This window comes from Dryobates pubescens, unplaced genomic scaffold (genome assembly GCF_014839835.1).
Source record: "Dryobates pubescens isolate bDryPub1 unplaced genomic scaffold, bDryPub1.pri scaffold_97_arrow_ctg1, whole genome shotgun sequence".
Classification (NCBI taxonomy): Eukaryota; Metazoa; Chordata; class Aves; order Piciformes; family Picidae; genus Dryobates; species Dryobates pubescens.
Genome location: NW_026530815.1, coordinates 16,626 through 41,616, shown reverse-complemented (window position 1 = coordinate 41,616; position 24,991 = coordinate 16,626). Strand labels below are relative to the sequence as shown.

The 24,991-nt window shown below is 47.4% G+C and overlaps 2 protein-coding genes across 2 annotated transcripts; both read left to right on the top strand.

Moving 5' to 3' along the window:
* Positions 1-2,694: 2,694 nt before the first annotated feature.
* LOC128899879 (olfactory receptor 14A16-like) lies at positions 2,695-3,627 on the top strand. Its single transcript, XM_054179605.1, has one exon. The coding sequence runs from the start codon at positions 2,695-2,697 to the stop codon at positions 3,625-3,627; it is 933 nt and encodes a 310-aa protein (XP_054035580.1).
* Positions 3,628-23,718: 20,091 nt separating this feature from the next.
* On the top strand, positions 23,719-24,651 carry LOC128899878 (olfactory receptor 14A16-like). The gene has a single exon (XM_054179604.1). It carries the CDS (start codon positions 23,719-23,721, stop codon positions 24,649-24,651), a length of 933 nt encoding a protein of 310 aa, XP_054035579.1.
* The last annotated feature ends 340 nt before the right edge of the window (positions 24,652-24,991 follow it).

Sequence of the window (24,991 nt, the reverse complement as noted above, 5' to 3'; positions counted from 1 at the left end):
GTGGTCAGGGCTTGGCCTTTCTGCTTCCTAGACTAAAGGCAAGTTTTTATCCCCTCTACTTTGCCTTTGTCTCCCTGCAATCCTGGCCTCTAACAAGCTGCTCTAACGAGTCCCTGGGGGGCCTTTGTCAGTAACAAGCCTCAGTGAGGCCAATCAGTGCTTCAAGGTACTTTGGAGTTTGCTTCTGACTTGGACTTCTTGAAAGGCTTCTTGGCAGTACCTTGGCAGAGTCTCCTGGCAGTACCCAAGGATGATGTAATCAGCCCCAAAATACCCCATGGGGCTCATTAAATACTGCTGAACATCTAATTGTTGCCAAGGTTTCTGCAGCTAATTGGAGAGGGTTTTATTGCACAAAGCATCTGATAAAAAGTACTTTTAAAGGTACAGTTCATTACTTTTCACCAGCAAATCATAGCAAAACCTGACAAGGTCCTACCCTGCTCACTGCTCATCCTCACTCACCACTGCCCCCAGCAGAGCCACAGGTGAGGGACAGGATCTGCCTTGCCAGGGGCTGGGGGTCAGGGCTTGGCCCTTTGGATCAATGAAACCCCTCCAGGTTTCTTTAGCAGCAGAGCCACCTTTAGCTGCTTGTCCTGACCTGTCAGCACTGCCTCAGTTCTCTGCTCTCCCCACAGCCTGGAGATGCTTCAGTGCCTCCAGTGATGCTTCCCTTGCATCCACTGTCTCCTTCTGCTCTAACCAGACCTTGGGGACCCTTTCCCAGTATGGTTCACTGGGACCCATTAAGAGTAGAAGAAACTTCAGAGTTTGAATCTGACTTTGACTTCTGGAGAGGTTTCATCAGCTTCCTCTCAGTCCCTGCGGTTCATGGACTTGGCACCAAAGCCACCAGAGGGCTCCTTTAAATGCCTTGGGCTGTTCTGTTGTGCTGAGCCAGGCCAGGCTCCTGGGCTGGAAGGTTGCTACTGGCAAGCAGGCAGAGCTGCAGAGACATCTCTGGCCAGGAGCAGCTCCTCTGCACAGCACAGCAGGGCTGAGGATACTGCCCGAGGATCTCAGAGAGATCAGGGGGCAGAGAGAGCTTCGAGGTGGCCAGGACTGGGAGGATGCTGAGAGCTCACTGGAGGAGAAGTCACTGCAGTCACTGACACTGTGAGGCTGTGGGTGCAGGGCGGTTCAGGTGCAGTTCCAAGAGGAATCTTCTGAAGCTGGCACAGCCACAGCTGATGCTGGCTGTGGGGAGAAACTGTGGGTGGATGGAGCCACCCCTGGCAGTGCAGAGCAGGGCAGGGTGGGGCAGGGTCCTTCTGCTCTGGAGAGGCTATTCTGTGGGTCAGGGCTGCTCACAGCTGCAGCTCAGCACCAGGGAACTTCCAAAGGGATGCTTCAAGGACAAGGTCCAAGCAGGGTCTGCTCTAAAGAGAGAAGAGTTCCTGAGTCTGTGTTTGCAGTTTCCTATTCTGAGGACAAGGGAAAGTGGGGAGTGAGAGGTAGCAAAGGACCATTCAAGTTGGAACAAGTCCTTGAAACTGGGGAGGTGTATCTTGGAGTGGTCAGGAGGTCCGCTGGGAGCCTCCTAAAGAGCCTTCAGCCACTCCTCTGCCTGTGGACAGCACCAGCAGCACCCTGTCTGGACTCATCAGGATGCTCCCAGCCAGTGCCCTGCAAACAGGCAGGTTTCTGTAGGTGAGTGCAGAGGAGCTGGACTAGGCTCTGTGAACAGGGCAAATCCATCACACAGCACACTCCTGCCAGGGTGACAACCTCCAGGCAGCAGGGATCTGATCAGGGAAGGAGAAGAAACTGAACCCAGCAATGTTGTGGGAGGGAGCATTCAGACATCTCCATCTCATCCCCTCCAGGGCAGAACCTGCTTCTGAGCAAGGCCCTTGGACTCCTCTTCCCCAGAGAAAAGCCTCAGGGCCATGGGCTCCAAGGTGTAAAGCACCTCCTCTGCAGCCAGAGCTGCAGCAGAGGCAGAGCTGCCACAGGAGAGGAAATGCCATTGGGTGTTGCAATGCGCCCTGAGTGTGCTGGGCTGCAAGTGTGGTGCTGAGACCTTCAGAGAGGCTGAGACACTGAGTGGTCTGTGAGGGATCCCTCTGCTCTCAGCAGGGTCTGGTGGCTTTTCAGGGGCACATGGGAGTGTGATCACCTCCAGCTCAGCAGGGCACAAGCCCAGAGAAGTGGGGAAGTAGCAGCAGGGCCAGAGCAGCTCCCCTCACTCTGCTCTGAGCCACAGGCAGTCTCCTGCCTTGCAGGCTTCTGCTCTCTCTGCTCCCCCTGAGGGCGGCAGAAATGCTGTGTGTGAGAACTTGTGACAGCCATGAACACTCTGGGGGTGAGATGTGGGCAGCTGGAGTACAAAAGCCCAAAACATTCAGGAACTGCCTTTTTCTACCCTCTCTCCTTAGCACTGGCAGATGCTGAGAAGTCTTTCTGCTTTGGGACTCCTCCATCTGAAAGTGGACAGCAGAGCTTGCTGCTGCCTCCAGCACTGCCCTGCTGCAGAGAAGGACTGACTCAGCAGCAGGAAGCAGGAAGAGTCTCTGCTCTTCTCTGTAGGCTCAGTCAGCACAAGAGTCCAGCAACAGAGCTGGAGGGAGGTCTCCTCAAAAAGAAAACTTCAGTCTCTGTATCCGGGGCTGAGAAATGACTTTGGTTGTGCTCCATTGACTTGTGACTGCCTTTGCCTTTTGGCTTCTGCACTGTGCACAAAGGACACAAATGTCCAACAGCAGCTCCATCACCCACTTCCTCCTCCTGCCACTCCCAGGCACAAGGCAGCTGCAGCTCCTGCACTTCAGCCTCTTCCTGGCCATCTACCTGGCTGCCCTGCTGGGCAATGGCCTCATCATCAGCACCATAGCCTGGGACCACCACCTCCACACCCCCATGTACTTCTTCCTCCTCAACCTTGCCCTCCTTGACCTGGGTGCCATCTCCACCACAGTCCCCAAATCCATGGACAATTCCCTGAGGGACACCAGGGCCATCTCCTACACAGGATGTGTTCTCCAGGTCTTCTTTTATATATTCCTAATTGCTACAGAGTATTTTCTCCTCACCACCATGTCCTACGATCGCTACGTTGCCATCTGCAGACCCCTGCACTATGAGACCCTCCTGGGCAGCAGAGTTTGTCTCCACCTGGCAGCAGCTGCCTGGACCTGTGGCTTTCTCTATGCTCTGCTGCACACAGCCAATACATTTTCCCTGCCCCTCTGCCAGGGCAATGCTGTGGACCAGTTCTTCTGTGAAGTCCCCCAGATCCTCAAGCTCTCCTGCTCCACATCCTACCTCAGGGAACTTTGGCTTCTTGTGGCCAGTGTCTGTTTAGTCTTTGTCTGTTTTGTGTTGATTGTGGTGTCCTATGTGCAGATCTTCAGGGCAGTGCTGAGGATCCCCTCTCAGCAGGGACGCCACAAAGCCTTTGCCACCTGCCTGCCTCACCTGGCTGTGGTCTTCCTCTTTGTCAGCACTGTAATCCCTGCCTACGTGAAGCCCTCTTCTATCTCCTCCCCATCCCTGGATCTGGTGCTTGCAGTTCTGTATTCAGTGGTGCCTCCAGCAGTGAACCCTCTCATCTACAGCCTGAGGAACCAGGAGCTCAAGAATGCCCTGAGCCAACTGATCCCTGGCTGGTTTCAGCAGCAATAAACTCTTTGTCTTCTCCTGCAGAGCAGATCTGATGTCACTCACAGTCTGGTTTCTCTCTTTTGGCTACTGCTGTTGTGCTCTGGCCTAAAAGTTCAGCAGTTCAGGCTGTGTTCAGTGTCTGCTGTCTTTGGACAGACCCCTACTGATTTACAGCAAGGTTCAAGGGAAGGGACTTAGCAGAGGCCCCTTTGAGATTTGCATGCACATAGAGAAGGTGAACTGCCTGGTTCCTCCCTTTCTCTTCTAACTGCCTCTTAGCCAGTTCTTCCTTTGTAAAGACACTCCCTCCTTTTGATCCCACCAATCCCTCCTCTTCTTTATGTAATAGTTGTCTTCACAAAATTCATTCCCCATTAACTTAATCCTTTCCTCTTGGCTCATTTCTAATGTTGGTCTTATTTGCAGATACATCATACTGCTCTTTTTTGTAGCCTTTTCTGGCTCACTTGATATGGCTGCAACCTGCACCTGCCTGACTGCAGGATGGATAAGCCATACAAAGCAGGGTATCAGACATGGCAGAAAGATTAGAGCTGCTGTTGCACAAAGAGAGAAGAATGACTCTCATTTGACCCATGGCCACCAGGCAACCAAGACAATGTGTCCCATTCCAGTCCTTGCCAGGTTTGGACTGGTCCAGGAGCTATTTCCCTGCTGTTGGTGGCTGTATTTATTGCTGCTTCCCCATTGTCCTCAACCTTTAGGCACCAATCAGATGTATTAAACTTTCCACATCCACCTCCTTCCTCAGCTAATAGACAGTCTGGAGAGTCCATTTTGGTGCATTGCCTCTCACACTTGAGTTTGGTGTTTGGCTAATAGTACCTGTGGATATTGTCTACCTGGACACCAGCAACGCCTTTGACACTGTCCCCCACAGCAAACTCCTGGCCAAGCTATCAGCCCATGGCTTGGACAACAGCACTCTGAGCTGGGTTAGGAACTGGCTGGAGGCTGAGCCCAGAGAGTGGTGGTGAACGGTGCCACATCCAGCTGGCAGCCAGTCACTAGTGGTGTGCCCCAAGGACCAGTGCTGGGCCCCATGCTCTTTAACATCTTTATTGATGATCTGGACGAGGACATTGAGTCCATCATCAGTAAATTTGCTGACGACACCAAGCTGGGGGCAGGAGTTGATCTGCTGGAGGGTAGAGAGGCTCTGCACAGGGACCTCGACAGGCTGGACAGATGGGCAGAGTCCAAGGGCAGGAGACTGAATACATCCAAGTGCCAGGTTCTGCACACTGGCCACAACAACCCCATGCAGTGCTACAGGCTGGGGTCAGAGTGGCTGGAGAGCGGCCAGGTAGAGAGGGACCTGGGGGTACTGGTCGATGGTAGGCTGAACATGAGCCTGCAGTGTGCCCAGGTAGCCAAGAGGGCCAATGGCATCCTGGCCTGCATCAGGAACCGTGTGGCCAGCAGGAGCAGGGAGGTCATTCTGCCCCTGTACACTGCACTGGTTAGGCCACACCTTCAGTCCTGTGTCCAGTTCTGGGCCCCTCAGTTTAGGAAGGAGGTTGACTTGCTGGAATGTGTCCAGAGAAGGGCAATGAAGTTGGTGAAGGGTTTGGAACACAGCCCTGTGAAGAGAGGCTGAGGGAGCTGGGGTTGCTTAGCCTGGAGAAGAGGAGGCTCAGAGGAGACCTTATTGCTCTCTACAACTCCCTGAAGGGAGGTTGTAGACAGGCAGAGGTTGATCTCTTCTCCCAGGCAACCAGCACCAGAACAAGGGGACACAGTCTGAAGCTGCACTAGGGGAGGTTTAGGCTGGATGTTAGGAAGAAATTCTACAGAGAGAGAGTGATTGCCCATTGGAATGGGCTGCCCGGGGAGGTGGTGGAGTTACCATCATTGGAGGTGTTTAGGAGAGACTTGACAGGGTATTTGGTTGCATGGTTTAATTGATTAGGTGGTGTTGGATGATAGGTTGGACACGATGATCTTGAAGGTCTCTTCCAACCTGGTCTATTCCATTCCATTCCATTCTCTTCCTCCCCTCCCCTCCCCTCCTCTCCCCTCCCCTCCCCTCCCCTCCCCTCCCCTCTCCTCTCCTCTCCTCTCCTCTCCCCTCCCCTCCCCTCCCCTTCGGCCCCCAAGGCAGTCTCATTGCTGTTGAGTTCCACCACAGCCTGTAATCAAATTCTGTTCAGCATAGATTGGAGTTCCTTGTCCCCAACTACCATCTGGAGCCCAGGTGGCAGGTCCATAGGTCTCTCTTCTTCTTTGGGGCAGCCACTCATCATCACCCCACACCTGAGCACCTCCAGCTTTGAAAGATCTTTTCTCTCCCTCCAACTCTTCAAAACTGGGGATCCCCAATTCATTGCTTTACTGAGGAGGTAGCAAGAAAAATCCCAGCTGGATGATCCCTCATGTGCAACTCCCCCCGCAGTGTGCTGGTAGTTCTGGATAAGCTGTTTGTCCACAAAGCCAAAATAATCCATCTGGGGCTTTCCACCAATTGTTAGATGCAATATCTATATTTTGCCAGAATTTTGAGGTACTTGATATTCCCTGAGATAGATTTGTCCCTGAACCATTGAATATGTCATTGTCAGTGGTGTTCATATAATTTTTAGCCTTCTCCCTAGACCAGTCCCATAAAGGGTCTTCAGGCTACCAAGCAGAGTGGGTACCATTGTATCTTAATGTCTGTCTGCAGGGGGTTTCTCCAACCCATTTATCAAAAGAGCTCCCCTTTTGCTCTGGGCATTCTGCTCCCATAGTGTTTGATGGCAGTGCCCATTCCTGAGGTCTTCCATTTTTACCTGGAATCATTGAGTGATTCCATTTGATTCTTTTGTAAGGATCTAAGCTGGTTCCTTCGCATGGCCATTCTCCACTCATCAGGAGACCTGCACAGACACAGCAATTAGAATAGAATAGAGTAGAGTAGAGTAGAATAGAATAGAATAGAATAGACCAGGTTGGAAGAGACCTTTGACTCCACCACCTCCCTGGGCAGCCCATTTCAATGCTCAGCCACTCTTTCTACAAAGAACTTCTTCCTAACCTCCAGCCTAAACCTCCCCTGGCACAGCTTGAGACTGTGTCCTCTTGTTCTGGTGCTGGCCACCCAGGAGAGGTTACATTTAAGTTCTCTGCCACTTTCTCAGCTAGATCTACAAATCAATTCTTGCCTACAAAAGGGAGTCCCAGTTCCTTTGGTAACTTTTCCTTGAGCTCTCTCTGCAGTGTGCTCACCTCACTTCCAGGTCATGGTTTAGACACGAATGCCTTTAAGGCTTTGATCATATTCTGTGCCAGTTGTTCTTTGGCCTGACTCTGAAGCCCTCCATTGTCACTAAGACCCCACTGGCCTAGCTTACTGCAGCAGATCCAGGGTTCCCCTTTTGGGCAGGCCTGGCTTCTATTGATGCCTTCTATGCCCAGAGTTTGGACCATCCAATAGGTCTGCCCTGGTTCAGTACACTCCTTAGGGTTCTGACAGCAGCCTGAGTCAATGTGGGTGTGATAGATGAAGCTACAGTGTCTGTTCCTCCCAGTTCTGACCTGTTGATAACACTGTGTACAAGGGATGGCTTTAATGACTGTGACAAAAGCCATTACAGGCCATAACAACTGGCAGCCAGCCTGAACCATCTCATAGCAAGGTCTGGCATAGTAAATATTACCACCACTCAATGCCTATTGGGTTGCAGCCAACAGCAGAGCAAGAAGTTCTTCTTGGTGGCAAACACAGTGACCAACCCAGTCCTGCCCTTGACTAGAGAGGCAATGAATGTCAGTCCTTCCTTTAATCCAGCCTGTGTCTGAGCTATCCTACTGCTCCCTGCACAAAATGTGGTCAATGGAAGCACAAAAATGCTTCTGTATCAAGCAGGCAGTGACAGTCTGATGGCTAGCATCAGCCCCCCAGGCACTGGAGGAGCCAAAGGAGGGAGGCTCTGTCAGACTGATCTAGGGGAGTGTCGGTGGGTAAGCACCTGGCAATCCTCCCAACCCTGACCTACTGCTCACTGCTCTGAGCCACTTCAGTGGGGAGTTAACCACAGTTTCCTGTCTCTTTCCTCCAGTTCAGGAGTCCAGTTGTCTGGGGCCTTGGAGGTCTTGACTCATGTGTGATGAGGCCACCCATGCTCAGCTGTTTTGATGTGGGAAAGACATGGATCTGTTGGAGCAGGGGCCTAAGAAGGCCACAGAAATGCTGGAAGGGCTGGAAGCATTCTACTATGAGGCCAGGCTTGTTCAGCCTGGAGAGGAGAAGGCTCTAGGGAGATCTTCTGGTGGCCTTTCAGTGCTTAAAGAGGCCAATCACAAAGCTAGGGAGAGATTTTAAGCAGGACCTCTTGTGACAGGACAAGGGGTGATGGCTTGAACTAAAGGAGGATGTGGTGAAGAGGTTATTAATTTATGAAATATGAATTATGAAAATATTATTTTTATTAATATTATAAAATTATTAATAACCGATGAATCACCAACTTACATACATGTTGTAGTGCACGTTCATGAAATAGATCCCATAAATGGGTTAGTATTATGATTAGAACTTAATTGAACTAATTACAAATTATTTCTGTATTTATATACAAGAAGGGTGCAGGTCCTGCTGCTTGGCCACTAGAATGGCGACTTGGCAGGACTCGGGCAGCTCCTCTCTCCGCAGCAGTGAAGAGGAAATGGAACCTGGGCTTAACTAATAATCAAGGTTCTCTTCACAGGACTCAGCAAATTCTCTCCAGACGACTGGCTGCGGTCCTGTTTGGGGCTGAGCCACGGGCTCGGCTCTTGCTGAGCCAGCTCATGGGGCTGGTAGGGCTGGTCCTAGGACGGGATCGATTCCCAGAGTCGACTCGCACGGCAGGGTGGGGCAATGGTTGCCGGCAGGCGTGCTCGGGGAACGCGGCGGCAGGCAAATCTGCAGAGGCGGCCCCCGGGAGTCGGCTCGCACAAAAGGGCGGGGCCGACGGTTGCCGGTACGTTAGCGATGGCTTCTCGTTCGCTGGGCTTAAAGGGACAGCAGGTGGGGTGGGCCCGGCAGGGATTGACCCTGCTACGGCAGGTTCCCAGGACTGAGGAATACAGCCTCGGAGACAGGAATCCGGCTGCGACAAGCGGCGGCTCCTCTCGTTTACTGAGCTTAAAGGGACAGCGGTCCCTGGTTCAGTGGAGTTTAAGCATGAACGATATTTAAGTAGTCCCTGGATTTTAACAGGGCTCAGAGCTCTTCTCTCCCACTACGGTGGGGTTAAGCAACTGCGCGGACTACCAGACTTGGTCAAGTCCTTTCTCCCCGGCAACTGGGCAGATCTTACCCTCGGGGGTTGGTTCAGTCCATACGGTGGCGACAGGGGTCTCTCCTGGTCTATATGACTGGCTATGGCGATGCTGGCTCCTTAGCTCAGCGTGGTGTCCTTCCTCTGTGGAAATGATCTCCCAATGGCTTTTCACAATTGCAGAGGCTGCGGCTCGGACTTACACTCTCGAGCAAGCACAGAGACGGAATGGAAGAGGAGGTAACTTGTTTACTAACTGGGGTAATACTTATAGAATCCCTCAAGGCTGGGTTTGACCAATGGGCACTCTCATAAACAACTGGCTTCAGCCTATGGGAAAGCATGAAGCTAGAATTCTCCCATATTTGGTATTAGCACGAGCACCGCATGCACTAGATTCATGCTAGCCTGGCTAATGCCTTGACTTTTGTCTTCCTCCTGAAGGAGGGGAAGCTTGCCCACATGCTGGGACAAGATTCAGTATCTGGGCATAATGTGCCTTCACCACAGAGGGACAGGGAACTGCTGCACTGAGTTTGTGGAAAGGTATTGTGAGAAATGCAGTAATAGAGCATAAGCCCTATGAGGAAAGGCTGAGGGAGCTGGGATTGTTTAGCCTGGAGAAGAGAAGGATGAGGGGTGACCTCATTGCCCTCTACAACTACCTGAAAGGTAATTGTAGACAGGAGGGGGTTGGTCTCTTCTCCCAGGCAACCAGCACCAGAACAAGGGGACACCAGGGGAGGTTTAGACTCGATGTGAGGAGAAGGTTCTTCACTGAGCGAGTCATTCATCATTGGAATGTGCTGCCCTGGGAGGTGGTGGAGTCGCCGTCCCTGGAGGTGTTCAAAGGGAGATTGGACATGGTACTTGGTGCCATGGTCTAGTCATGAGGTCTGTCGAGATAGGTTGGACTTGATGATCATTGGGGTCTCTTCCAACCTTAGTTATACTGTGATACTGTAATAGATGGAGAATCTGTAGATTTTCCTGTACATGCATCTCCTGTGGTATTAGAAGTTCAACAAAGAATATGGCAATCTCTGGACTAGAAAATGTTAAAAGAAGCTAAACAAGCCATAGCTACCTATGGGTTAAAGTCAGGATACACAACTGCAGTGGATGTCACTCTTGAGTGACAAATGTTGTTGTTGAGTCTGATCAGCACGGTCTTCTACCCTGTGCTCTGTTAATTGGCAGATCGCCTACCTCTAGACAGGGCATCTTTATAGCTCCCAGTTTAATAGATTCTGATCATGACTGGGTTATAAAGTTATGCTCTATACCATTACCCCTCCTGTTAGCACTCCTGTTGGGACTAAAATTGCTGAGCTAATGCCATTTGAGTCCAGAGTGCCTAAGGCTTCTAACAGGCTTCGAGGACAAGGAGGCTTTGGTTCCACCTATATGCCTAATATCTTATTTGCCCTAGAAATCCAAAAGGGAAAACCAGAAGAGATTGTAACTATCAGACACCCTTGTGGATAAACTATACAACTTTCAATGATTGTGGATACTGGAGCTGATGTCACTATTATACCTTGACATAAATGGAATGGTCACTAGCCATTGCTGATGGCAAACTCTGGAGTCATAGGTTTAGAAGGTATACAAACAACCTGGGTCAGCAAAGAACCAGTGTAATTAGCTTTTAATGAGGTAAATCAATCACTATAAGACCATACGTGTTAACCATTCCAGTTGTTCTATTGGGCAGAGATGCCTTAAGCTAGCTAGGAGCAAAATTCGTTACTGATCCTTTTCTGTAGCGGCTACTGGTCATCAACCAACCCTCAAATTAAAATGGAAAACAGGTAATCCAGTATGGGTGGAGCAGTGGTCGCTCAGACAAGATAGGCTGCAAATCGTTAAGACCCTACTGCAGAAACAATTGCAATTAGGGCATACCTTGCTAGCCAGACTCACACTGCCCCCCCCTTCCTCTGGTAAGACTCCAGTCTACCAAAGCTCTGCTCTGATTTAAAGCAACAGTGCTAATTTCATCATTTCTGATTGTAATGTGTTATAGATGACTCCTGGTAAAAGTTTTTGGTAACAGTTTTATTGGCACTAAAAGGTAATAAAAGGCAATAAAAGCAATAAAAGCAAGCAAAGCAGCGTGCTGGGCCTGAGAGGGGACAGCAGTCCACCTCCACAGGACAACCTTACAATAGCTTTTTCATCTTATATAGTTACATGATCTACATAAGCAATCTTATGCTAAATAGAAGGCAGGCGTATGATAATGAGTCTTAGAATAGGTGGTCAAATCCCTTCTGCCTACTTGCGGTGTGGTAAGGGTCAAAGTATCCGCTTTCACGCATGCTCAATTAACCAGGCTTCTTATCTGAAGAAAACAAATTCCTAGTTCTGAATGTTTATCTTTAAGACAGCTCCTGCTCAGCCCTGCTGTCTCCAATTAACCAGACAGTATCCTTGCAAGTCTGCAAGATATGTTTCTTTCCCTTTACCCCCAAAACAGGCCTCACAAGATCCTGACCCTTCATCTCAGTACAGTCTAAGTCTTATAATTTTAACATAAATCACCAGTATATTCATCACAATTCCCCCATTTCTTTTTTGTCACCATTGATTTGTGTTAAAATTTCTAAATTTCTCAAGACTTCCTTAATTGGATCATGATTAGGTTCATCTGTTTTGATCACCTTCAGATCATAACCATCTATTTGTGTCTTATAGACATGGGCAATCTTACTCAAAGGTCTTATTATTTTAAAACAGCAATTACAAACTATTATGCATATCAGTATTACAATTATTCCAATGAATATTACAAACAAATGTTCAAGCCAATTTATATTCGGTAACCAGAAAGTTAATTTGTCCCATATCTCTTTAAATCCACAAGAAGTATCATCTAACGAAATCTGATGTAATATTCGGTTGTGGTCTACAATCGCCTGTAAATCTGTTTCCACCCGCTTATCCAGATTAACATAACTACAACAGCTTACATTTATGACTACACATACCCCCCCTTCTTTAACATATAAGAAATCCAAAGCTAACCTATTCTGAGTAGATATTTTCGAGAGACTATTGACTTCAATTTGCTGAGCTTTTATTGCATCCATACTTGCATTCATCATAATTTCAACTGTAGCAGAGAAATTCACCATTGCTTTTTCAAGTTCACTAACTCCTAACCAAGGCAGAAACCACCTAGCAAAGCTATGGAACTTGCTATGCCTGGTTACTAGTGGATTTGCACCTCTCTTAGTTCTTCTTGCAAAGCTCCTAAGTAATCCCTGTGGTTGATTTACTATAAAAATATGAGGATAGACCGGTCCTATAGCACATCTTCCTTGCCATCCTAAGGGTAATACCTTATAAGCATTTTTACCACATATCCAATACCATCCTGATCCAATAGGTATTGGCCATCCTTTAGGTATGGGTTCTTTCTTTCCGGTCTGGTCAAGATTCCACATATTGGCTTCTCCATAACTAATAAATTGTGAACACTTTGAATACTGCCCTACAAAAATTACATCTCCACATCCGGGGTCAGTCTTATTTCCCCCTTTATTCCCCTCTATAGCTGTCTCCCAACATCGCTGGATACAAGGTACTGGCATATTCACATTTAAAGGTTCTTCAAATTGTAATTTCCACCTCAACTGAAATTGTGGAATCTCCATATGATTCTCATGCTTGTGATTTTGGAATACTTTTTGTATTTCTGTTACGTTAGGGAAGGCTGTCCCTATTAAAGGAAGCCCATGGGCTGAATTTTTAGGTAGCCGGGAACAAATCCAGCAGTCAGTCAAATTATAACTGTTCACTATCCCTTTCAATAAATGCAGATAAGTGTTCTGTTCCCATGCTCTTACTTCAAATGGTGTTATCAGTATGATTAATGGGGTTAGGATCTTAGTTCCTCTTAATCTGTTAATCATTATTAATATTGAAAGAGAATTCATCCACACATGGGAACATGGTCCTTGATTTTGATTGGACTCCTTATATGAAAATAGGGTTAGGATCAAGATTAGGCTCCACCAGTATATGTTAACTCTGCCTCCTCGGCCTGCTGGGGTGCAACCAGTAGCCAGGTGTATTTTCTTCTCGGCAGCAGTTACATTCTTCAGGAGCCCTGTTGCTTTTAATTCCTTAACCCTCATCAAAATTTCATTCGGAGTCTCTTCTCTACTTGCTTGTTTGGTTCATTTACCATTTCCCATTATGCTTTTGTTATTTCAATTCCTTAAAATCCTTCACAATAATCTTTCTTATGTCTCTCCTACTTTTCCTTTTTACTAACCCCTTTAATTATTCTTGGTATTCCCCAATTAAAATTTTCTAGCCTTTGCTTCCCACTTATGCCAATCCCCTTCAAGAATCTTCTAGGGAGCTTTAAATCCTTTTCCTCACCACAAAATAGGGTTTCTATATTTACCAATCCAAACTGCCTATTTTCAGGTCTAGTTCTGCAATCCTTCTGGCACTCAAGACTAAATACTCCTTGATTATGAGAGATACAGGACCATTTCTTATAACAATTAAAACATTTACAAGTTACCCATCCCTCATGAGTTCTGTGATGTTTTATACACGGAATGAATTGAGGATATTCTTCAATGTTCTTGTGCTGTGCAGATCCAATATCACACACTATTACATATACTGTAGAAGGTGGGTTGGTCTCGTATACTCCAGAGTCTTCAGATTGTGATGCTACGTCTATCCGAATGTTTATCTGATCTGTCAGCACCGACCGCAGTCCTGGAGGTACTTCAAACCATTTGTAATAGGTGATGTGTAACTCGTACTGTTGCCAGTTTCACTTTCTCCGACGAGTCACTATCGTCTCTCCGGGCTCAGAGGTTACTGTTCATCCGTTTATTCCTGAACTGGTCCTTTTACTCTCGAAACATGCGTCCACCCTTTCTCCGCAGTCCGAACAGCCGTATCTGTGGTTAACCAAACAAGAAAAGGTCCCTCCCAAAGGGGAAACAATGGTTTCTCTTTCCCTGATTTTATCAACAGTTTATCCCCAGCTTTAATATTATGTATGGCAAATCCCAAAGGTGGGGTCTGAGACAATATACTCATTTTCCGTAACTCATTCAGTCTTTTTCCAATTTGGATGATATATTGCTTTATATTCCAATCTTCAATTAAATTATCTTTAAGGAGCATCCCTTGTATATAAGGCAATCCATACAATAGTTCATAGGGGGAAAGACCCATATCCCCATGGGGTTTGGTTCGAATATTCAACAATGCCAATGGTAAACATTTAATCCGAGACATTCGTGTCTCCATCATCAGTTTCATTAACTGCTGTTTTATAGTCTGATTCATCCTCTCCACCCGTCCGGAACTCTGAGGGTGCCATGGAGTATGGTAGTCCCACCTAGTTCCCAAGGCTTGCATTAATAATTTCATAACCTTAGAAGTAAAGTGTGTCCCTTGATCTGAGTCAATTACTTGGATTATTCTGTATCTTGGAATCACTTCTTCTAATAACATTCTTGCTACAGTCTGTGCTGTAGCTCTTGCTGCAGGAAAAGCCTCCACCCACCGGGTGAGGTGATCTATTATTACTAACAAATACTTAATTCTTCCTACTTTGGGTAATTCAGTAAAATCTACCTGTATCTTTTCAAAGGGTCTCACAGCCACTTGTCTTCCTCCCATTGCTGCCTGTCTGAATGCCTTTCAGTTTATCTTCTGACACGTTAAGCACCCCCGTGTTACTTGTCTCGCTATCTCATATACTCCGATGCAGGCATACTGCTTAAGGAATGCCTCTCCCAAAGCCTTAGAACCCCAATGAGTACAAGCATGCAGCCTATCCATAATTCCCCTAGCACAGGCTTCTCTTCCATCTGGAAGTTTCCAACTTCCCTCTCTCAGGATGGCCCCCATTTCTTTTATTTTGTTTAATTCTTCCTCTTGATAAACTTTTAATTCAGCTTTTTTAGGGTCACCTTGCTCCAAGTGTAAAATCTTCAGATCTCTTCCCTGCTTCTTTAAGGCAGTACTCCTCGCTTCACTGTCTGCAGCATTGTTTCCACGAATGTGATATTCTAATCCCCTTTGATGTCCCTTTATGTGAACCACTGCAATATTTTTAGGACCCCTTAAGGCTTCAAGGACTTTTACCACTAACTCCTGATGTATAAGCCCCTTTCCCTGAGTATTTATTAGTCCTCTTTCCTCCCAAATTTTTCCAAAGGTATGCACTACCCCATATGCATATTTAGAGTCAGTATAGATAGTCCCTGATTTGTTCTTTAACAATTCTAATGCTCGGAGTAGAGCATACTGTTCACAAGCTTGGGCTGACCAGCTGGCACTCAAAGGACCTGGTTCAACTATTCTCATTTCTCCATCTACGATGGCATATCCTGATTTTCTTTTCCCCTCCACTATCCTGGAAGACCCATCTATAAATAATCGCTCTCCATCATCCAGCTCTAAGTCCTTTAAATCTGGTCTTATTTTAGTTTGTAGCTCAATAATCTCTATACAATCGTGCTGTAGATCTTCTGGTGGTTCTCCAAACAGGAACTGTGAAGGATTCTGAGCTTTGGTAATCCTAAGCTCGAGTTCTGGTGATTCCATTAAAATAGCCTCATATTTCAAAATTCTGCTATCTGTTAGCCATTTTTCTGCCTTTTGTTGCAACACCCCCCTTATGTTATGTGGAGTGTATACTCTCAAGGGAGCATAAAAAGTTATTTTCTGTGCTTCTTCCACTAATAATGCCGTCGCCACTAAGGCTTGTAAACAACCTGGCCATCCCCTACTTACAGGATCTAATAACTTGGAACAATACCCTACAGGTTTCTTACTTCCGGCCCAGTCCTGGGTTAACACTCCATATGCTGTGTGGTTAGATGTGCTTACGAAAAGTTCAAATGGCTTCTCCACATCAGGCAGATTTAAAACAGGGGCTTCAATCAACATTCTTTTTATTCTATCCAATCGCTCATCATCCTCTGGACTCCACTTAATATTATTAAGGGTCAACTTCTCATATAGAAATTTCACCTTTTCACTGTACCCTTCTATCCATGATCAACAGTACCCCAGAAGTCCAAGCAGCTGCCTGATTTCCTTTTTACACTGGGGAGCTCTTAAAGCCAATATTCCTGACACTCTATCAGGGTCCAACTTCTTTTTACCCTTACTTAACCAGTGTCCGAGATATTTCACCTCCTGCTCTACGAACTGCAGTTTTGATTTTGAAACCTTAAGTCCATTCTCCCCCCAAAAGTTTAGCAGCTCTATTGTGGCTGACCGAGTTTCTTCCTCGTCTCTTCCTGCTATCAACAGATCATCCACATACTGCAAAAGTTTAATATTTGCTGGAATTTCCCAACCTTGTAACAGTTTTTCTAAAGTTTGTCCAAATAAATTTGGTGATTCTGTGAACCCCTGAGGCAACACAGTCCACCTTAACTGCTGTTTTCTTCCCGTTTCAGGATCTTCCCACTGAAAGGCAAATAAATCCCTTGAGTCCTTGTCTAAGGGGCAAGCCCAAAAAGCATCTTTCAAATCTATCACACTGTACCAAGTATATTCTAGGGTCAAATGACTCAACAATGTATACGGGTTTGCTACTACAGGGAATTTAGTTAATGTTCTCTGATTTATTGCTCTTAAATCCTGTGCTAACCGATAAGTTCCATCTGATTTCTTTATCGGTAAGATTGGGGTATTATGAGGAGACATGCAGGGTTCTAATGTTCCTTTGTTTATTAATTCATCTATGATAGGTTTCAGACCCTTTCTCCCTTCTAATGGTATGGGATATTGCTTTACATAGAATACATAGAATACATAGAATAGAATACATAGAATAAACCAGGTTGGAAGAGACCTTCAAGATCACTGCGTCCAACCCATCAACCAATCACACACCACCCAAACAACTAACCCCCGGCACCAAGCACCCCATCAAGTCTCCTCCTGAAAACCTCCAGTGATGGCGACTCCACCACCTTCCCAGGCAGCCCATTCCAATGTGCAATCACTCTTTCTGTATAGAACTTTTTCCTAACATCTAGCCTGAACCTCCCCTGGCGCAGCCTGAGACTGTGTCCTCTTGTTCTGGTACTGGCTGCCTGGGAGAAGAGACCAACATCCATCTGTCTACAACGTCCCTTCAGGTAGTTGTAGAGAGTAATAATTATACATATAGGATTACCTGGGTCTGTTATTTGAATTTTTATTGGATCCATATCAATTTTTCCTCTACTGCCATATTCATACCAAACTTCTGGACTTATACCTTTTTCATCTTTTTCAGTTAACTTACATAATCGAACATTCAAACCATCTCCCTGACTCTCTAAATTCAATTTTAATTTTATAATTAAATCTCTTCCCAAGAGATTGTATTCAGCTTCTGGAACAACTAACAAATCATTTAGACAAATCCTTTTTTCCAATTCTATTTCTATATTTTCAAGTACTGACACCTTAAAAGGTTCCCCTTTAGCTCCAATTACTGTTGTTGTCTTTTTTCCTTCCTCAACCCCCTTAGGCATTTTCAGTATAGTCGATTTTTCTGCTCCTGTATCTACCAAAAAGGTCACCTCCTCCTTCTGGGGACCTACCAGTAACTTTATCAAGGGCTCGTTTGATGTTCTTGTCCCCAAAATATACAGCCCCTGACACCCCTAATCTTCCTTAAACATTTTCTCATCTTTCTCCCTTTGTCTACATTTCCTCTGGATATGTCCCTTTTTATTGCAGTAATAAGAAACAGGGACTCCATTTTTCTGAACCCTGTCATCCCATTTCCACTCCTGTGTTGTTTCCTGTGGTTTCTGACTTTCTCTTACAGCAGTTACAAACAATTTAGCTTTTGTTTTTTGTTTAACTTCATCTCTCCTTACATATACCTTCTGAGCTTCCCGTAGTAACTCTTCTAATCCCCTGTCTTGCCAGTCTTCGATTTTTTCCAACTTCTTCCTAATATCTCCCCATGATTTTGCTACAAACTGCGTCCTGATAAGGGTCACTCCAACTGCAGAATTGGGGTCTGTTCCAGAATATATCTGCAAGCTTTTCTTCAATCTTTCCATCCACTCAGTAGGAGATTCGTCTTTCCTCTGTTGGTCACTAAAGGCTCTATCAAAATTCTGTCCTCTAGGAACAGCTTCCCTAATTCCTTGTATTATTATAGTTCTCAGGTGTGCTGGGTTGAGGCAGCCCCCTCTCTCCCCACCACGGGCAGGAATAAAACACTCAGACAAACGGATTGCAAAAGTGATGAAAGTTTAAATAAAAAGCAGTGAATGTTACAGAGAACCCAAAGCGCAGTGACAAAGAAAGATCCCAAAGCAGACCCAGAGGCATCCCATCCCCACCTGAGGGTACACCCGAGACCCTCAGGGCTCCTTCTTCCCCCTCCCTCTGCTGGGCTAGTCTCAGCTGGCCAGGCCTGAGACTGCCCATCCCCCCGTGGCCTTGGGCCTAGCCAGGCCCAAAGCCAGGAGACATCTCCCCCAGTTACCGGCTGGCGGAGGAGGAAGAAAAGAGAAAGTGCTAGACTCCGCACTGGATCTTATAGTGGTGCAAAGAATTATGGTAGGAAATACACAATTTCCTGTGTCCATCCCTCTGGGCTGGACTTTTGGACACAGGAAGTGAACACACCAGGGGGGGCACCCAGCTCAAACTGCAACATCAGGTCACTCATATTTTGTCTCCCCTGGGGCTGCTGATGGTCCCACCCAGGGTCTTGATTAGGCCACTTCTGATCTCCTGGTGGCCCCCCCCCGATTCTGTCTCTCCCATATTCTCATACCAGCCTGTCTAATCATGTTTCTTTCCTCTGCAGTGAATAGAATACTTAAAATAGATTGTATCTCTTTCCAAGTATATGTATTGGGGCCCAAAAATTGATCCAGCCTCTCAGCTACACCTAAGGGATCATCTAATAAGGTACCCATCTCTTTCTTGAAACTACGAACCTCTGATGTACTGAGAGGTACTGTCACAAACCCTATTCCTCCCTGATTTCCTCCCATTGGCACTTCTCGTAGTGGATGTAGACCTGCTTCATCCTCATTCTCTTCATTCCTAGCCCTACCTCTTGTTCGGGGAGGTGAAGGAGGGGGAGGAGGAGGATTCGGGGGATCCCGACGACCCCTGTTCTGGTGAGAGGGTGGTGGTAAGTTGTCCAAGGGTTCCCACTTTTCCTTCTCCTTTTCTTTATCCTTATCCTCAGTTTTTAATGCCAGTATTGGAACAGAAGGCCGTGAAGTCCTAATCCAAATGTCAGCATACTCACTCTCTTCTTGATTAAAAGGCTTTCTAGAATTCACATATAAGTTTAAAGCTTGACAAATCCAGTCCTCAAAGGATCCAAAAATAGGCCAAAGTACATGTGGTCTTAATGGTTCTTTTGGCCATACCTCCATACAGTAGTGAATCATTCTTTCCTTTGATTTCTCTTTTCTCTGTTCATCATTCTCCCAATATTGAATGAGCAGTCCTAACGGACTCTCTGGAGGAATAGAAGGTAAAGCCTTCTCTCCGTCCTGCTTTGATGACTTACTCTTCTTTTGTCCCATTTTCTCCTGACTACCACAAATATTTATGCAAGTGGAGTACTCCAAACAATTCCTACTCAGGAATGCTATCCCTGGCTACTACAAATACTCATGCAAGTAGAACAGTCTAAACAATTCCTACTCACAAATACTATTCCTGGCTACCACAAATACTTATGCAAGTGGAATAATACCACAAATAATCATGCAAGTGGAATAATCGAAGCAATTCCTACTCGTGAATACCCCTCTTCTTTACCAGCCAGATCTACCGTGTCAGCTCCACCGTACCTCCCCCCTTGAGGAACCTGAAACAGCAGACTCAAACACTCAAACTAAGGTAGCCAAATCCCAATGTAGCCGAATCCTCCCCCCCCCCAAGCGGTATTCTCACCACCATGATCGCCGTCACTTGGATCTCGTATACGAAGTCTTATGGGGTCCACATGCTCCAATTGGACAACAAACAACAGAACCACAACAACAAAAACAAAGAAAAGAAAAGAGAAAAAAAAGTTGGAAAAAAAAAGAAAAAAAGAAAAAAAATTCCTTTGCTTGCTTTTATTGAGTTCTGATCATGCTGACCTCTCCATCTTCTGACTACAATGAAGCCACCGCAAATGCAGTGGGGCGCCTCTACATTTGAAGTTCAAAAGACGTGAAGGTTCAGACAATTCCCAGCCAATGCACCATCTATTATAGATGACTCCTGGTAAAAGTTTTTAGTAACAGTTTTATTGGCACTTAAAGGTAATAAAAGGCAATAAAAGCAATAAAAGCAAGCAAAGCAGCACGCTGGGCCTGAGAGGGGACAGCAGTCCACCTCCACAGGACAACCTTACAATAGCTTTTTCATCTTATATAGTTACATGATCTACATAAGCAATCTTATGCTAAATAGAAGGCAGGCATATGATAATGAGTCTTAGAATAGGTGGTCAAATCCCTTCTGCCTACTTTTGGTGTGGTAAGGGTCAAAGTATCCGCTTTCACGCATGCTCAATTATCCAGGCTTCTTATCTGAAGAAAACAAATTCCTAGTTCTGAATGTTTATCTTTAAGACAGCTCCTTCTCAGCCCTGGTGTCTCCAATTAACCAGACAGTATCCTTGCAAGTCTGCAAGATATGTTTCTTTCCCTTTACCTCCAAAACAGGCCTCACAAGATCCTGACCCTTCATCTCAGTACACTCTAAGTCTTATAATTTTAAACATAAATCACCAGTATATTCATCACAGCCTGTCTGCATTTCATAGAGCAATACTGAACAAGACTTTACTGAGGTTGTTTTCCCTATTCCAAATGCCTTGGGATGGAGTAAACCCTGCACACAGGGAAGAAGGCCAACTGCAACTGGGCTGGGGCAGGAGAAGTGTGGCCACCCAGACACAGCAGTTGTCCTCCCCTGTGCTAAGCTGTTGTGGCCACATCTGGGTGCTTGGTGCCTGGGTGTAGGGTTCTGCAGTCTGATGGAGAAGGGAGGAACTGGGGAAGCTGCAGAGGAGATCTCCCAGGATGGAAGCTGACATCTTTTGTGGAAAGGCTGAGGGACCTGGGCTGCTTCAGCCTGCTGAATGGAGGCTCAGGGCACTGCCAGAGCAGTGTGCACATGGCTGAAGGGTGGTTTCAGAGAGGATAGAGCATGTAGACTACACCCTGATGCAGGGGTGTAGGTTAGGCATGAAAGATTCAAAGAACTAAACCATATATGATAGTAACAGCCTTAATGATCACAGAATCACAGAAACATTCATGTTGGAAGAGACCCTCAAAATCACCAAGTCCAACCGATAACCCAACTCTACAAGTTTCACCCCTAAGATAACACTCATGTGAGTATCTCACGGACAAGCAGTTTATCAAATAGCAACCTCAAGAACGCTACACTGATTTATGAACTTCAGGTGTTGTAGAGAACTGGGATAAATCCAATGCTGCTGTACCATCCTCACTACAGAATTTTGGCTATGCTTGCCAGTTTGTGTCACAGCACCTTGCCAAATCACCTCACATGCATCATGTCTGAATTACTGCCTGGCTAATGGCTTTCCTTCCTCCTACCCATTACCAAAAGACTGAATCAGACTATATGGCACATGGCTAAACCCTCACTTCTGGAGAGTGGGAAGAGACCAAAACCTCCATAAAGTGCAACTTGGAAGGTTCAGAGTGAAAATGAGGCCAAAGAAATGTCCCTGAAAGGGCAGAGCTGCTATGCATGAGGCCATCCAGAGGTGTCAGGAAATGGCAGGGAGAGCTGAGACAGCTCAGGGAAGGGATGGAAATGGCAGGGGCAGAGCTGGCTGGGGAAGCAAGATTGGTGTCAGCAGCCTGAAAGGAAAGGGCTGCAGTCATGGGACAGTGTAGGACAGGCTGCAGTAGGGGTGGCCAAGGGCTCTGACAAGCCTAAGAGGCCCAACAGGACCTCGGCTTTGGCAGTTGCCTCTGCCACCAAGGCCTGTGAGGAGAAACTTGGCTTTGAGGCTTTGAGGTTCTTCTAGTCCAAGGGCAGTGGTCAGGGCTTGGCCTTTCTGCTTCCTAGACCAAAGGCAAGTTTCTCTGCCCTGTACTTTGCCTTTGTCTCCCTGCAATCCTGGCCTCTACCAAGCTGCTCTAACGAGTCCCTGGGGAGCCTTTGTCAGTAACAAGCCTCAGTGAGGCCAATCAGTGCTTCAAGGTACTTTGGAGTTTGCTTCTGCCTTAGACTTCTTGAGAGGCTTCTTGGCAGTACCTTGGCAGAGTCTCCTGGCAGTACCTAAGGATGATGTAATCAGCCCCAACTACTCCATGGGGCTCATTAAATACTGCTGAACCTCTAATTGTTGCCAAGGTTTCTGCAGCTAATTGGAGAGGTTATTATTACACAAATCATCAGATAGAAATGATTTCACAGGGTGAATCAGAGCCCTGAGCCACAGGTGAGGGACAGGATCTGCCTTGCCAAGGGCTGGTTGTCAGGGCTTGGCCCTTTGGATCAATGAAACCCCTCCAGGTTTACTCAGCAGCAGAGCCACCTTTAGCTGCTTGTCCTGACCTGTCAGCACTGCCTCAGTTCTCTGCTCTCACCACAGCCTGGAGATGCTTCAGTGCCTCCAGTGGTGCTTCCCTTGAACCCTCTGTGTCCTCCTGCTCTAACCAGACCCTGGGGACCCTTTCCCAGTATGCTTCACTGGGACCCATTAAGAGTAGAAGAAACTTCAGAGTTTGAATCTGACTTTGAACCAATTAACACTACAAGAAACTTCAGAGTTTGACTCTAACTTTGACTTCTGGAGAGGTTTCATCAGCTTCCTCTCAGTCCCTGAGGTTTACCTGGCACAAAGGCCACCAGAGGGCTCCTTTAAATGCCCTGGGCTGATCATCTGCTGCTGAGCTGGGCCAGGCTCCTGGGCTGCATGGAGCTCTGGCCAGGAGCAGCTCCTCTGCACAGCACAGCAGGGCTGAGGGCACTGCCAGGGCATCTCAGGGAGATGAAGAAGGCAGAAAGAGCTTCAAGGTGGCCAGGACTGGGAGGATACTGAGAGATGACTGGAGGAGAAGTCACTGCAGTTGCGGACAGGGTGAGTGTGAGGTGCTCTCGACCTTTTCCTGCCAGGGAAAGCTTCAGGAAGGAGAGAAATGGGCTGGGGATGAGGGAAGCTGCCAAGAAGCCCTGGGCGAGGCTGTGTTCAGGCTGCTCTCTCAGTGCTTCCCTGCAGTTGTCTCTGGGTGCTGTCTGCTGGGCAATGACTCTTTAGAACATCTCATCTTCAGGATCCCTGACTGCTCTGCCCCTCCTTGCTGGGCTTGGAGCTGTCCCCAGGAAGGCCCAGATCTGCCAGAGGGTACTGGGCAGTGCTGAGCCTTTCCTTGGGGGGTCAGCACTCTGCTCCCAGAGTCCTTTGATTCTCTTCAGGAGAGGCTGTGTCCTGCTCTGTCTCTCACAGCTGCCCCTCTGGGCTGGGACAGAGAAGAGTTCACAGAGCTGCTCTTTGAAGCAGTGCTGCCCTGCTCTCCTCAGAGCACAGAGAGCTGGGGAGGTTCTAAAGGGTAATTTGGGCATGGCATCTGCAAGGCAGCAGAGGGGAAAGAGCAGGGCAGAGGGAACAGCCTGATGGGCACAGTAGCTCCACTGTAGCAGAGCCAAGATGAGTCCTTGGCAGCACATGGCCTGAGCTGCTGCTCCTCACAGCAACCTCAACCAGAACAAAGCAGACAGCAAACCCATTTCAGCTGGGGGATTGCTGTGCCCCCTGCAGTGATTCTTCTCAGAGGAGTCTCTCATCAAGTTTTGCTTTCTTTTCTTTCTTAGGCATTCCCACAGGCAGCAGATGGCCAACAGCAGCTCCATCACCCACTTCCTCCTCCTGCCATTGCCAGGCACAAGGCAGCTGCAGCTCCTGCACTTCTGCCTCTTCCTGGCCATCTACCTGGCTGCCCTGCTGGGCAATGGCCTCATCATCAGCACCATAGCCTGGGACCACCACCTCCACACCCCCATGTACTTCTTCCTCCTCAACCTTGCCATGCTTGACATGGGCTCCATTTCTACCACCATTCCCAAGTCCATGGCCAATTCCCTGAGCAACACCATGGACATCTCCTATGCAGGATGTGCTGCTCAGGTCTTCTTTGTATTTTTCTTGCTTACTGCAGAGTATTTTCTCCTCACTGCCATGTCCTATGATCGCTACATTGCCATCTGCAGACCCCTGCACTATGAGACCCTCCTGGGCAGCAGAGTTTGCCTCCACCTGGCAGCAGCTGCCTGGGCCTGTGGCTTTCTCTATGCTCTGCTACACACAGCCAATACATTTTCCCTGCCCCTCTGCCAGGGCAATGTTGTGGACCAGTTCTTCTGTGAAGTGCCCCAGATCCTCAAGCTCTCCTGCTCCACATCCTACCTCAGGGAACTTTGGCTTATTGTGGCCAGTGTCTGTTTAGCCTTTGTCTGTTTTGTGTTGATTGTGGTGTCCTATGTGCAGATCTTCAGGGCAGTGCTGAGGATCCCCTCTCAGCAGGGACGCCACAAAGCCTTTGCCACCTGCCTCCCTCACCTGGTTGTGGTCTCCCTGTTTACCAGCACTGGCTCCATTGCCTACCTGAAGTCCTCCTCTATTTCCTCCCCATCCCTGGATGTGGTTGTGTCAGTTCTGTACTCAGTGGTGCCTCCAGCAGTGAACCCTCTCATCTACAGCCTGAGGAACCGGGAGCTCAAGGATGCCCTCAGCAAACTGATCCCTGGATGCTTTCAGAAGCAATAAACTCTTTGTCTTCTGCTGCAGAGCAGTTCTGATGTCACTCAGTGTAGGCCCAGCCTGCCTGCTCCAGTTCTGGCTGCTGCTGTTCCCCTTGTGAGAATGTTGCTCCCACACAAATGTCTTTCTTCAGACCATTTCTGGTTCAGTGTTGTCCTGTCTGCTGTGACCCAGAGGCTGCAGACATGACGAGCTGTGCTCCCCGTGTATTCAACAATAAAGCACCCTGCTTCTCTGAGTTCCTTACTCCTGAGTTGCTTGTCTGAGTTGATTCCTCCAAGACTTCTGTGGAGCTGCAGGGCAGTGCCTGTGTGCAGAGGTGGAAGGGCAGAGTCCCAGCACAGCA

Coding starts and splice junctions, on each gene's coding strand:
- LOC128899879 (XM_054179605.1), top strand. CDS start 2,695: ATGTCCAACAGCAGCTCCATCACCCACTTCCTCCTCCTGCCACTCCCA.
- LOC128899878 (XM_054179604.1), top strand. CDS start 23,719: ATGGCCAACAGCAGCTCCATCACCCACTTCCTCCTCCTGCCATTGCCA.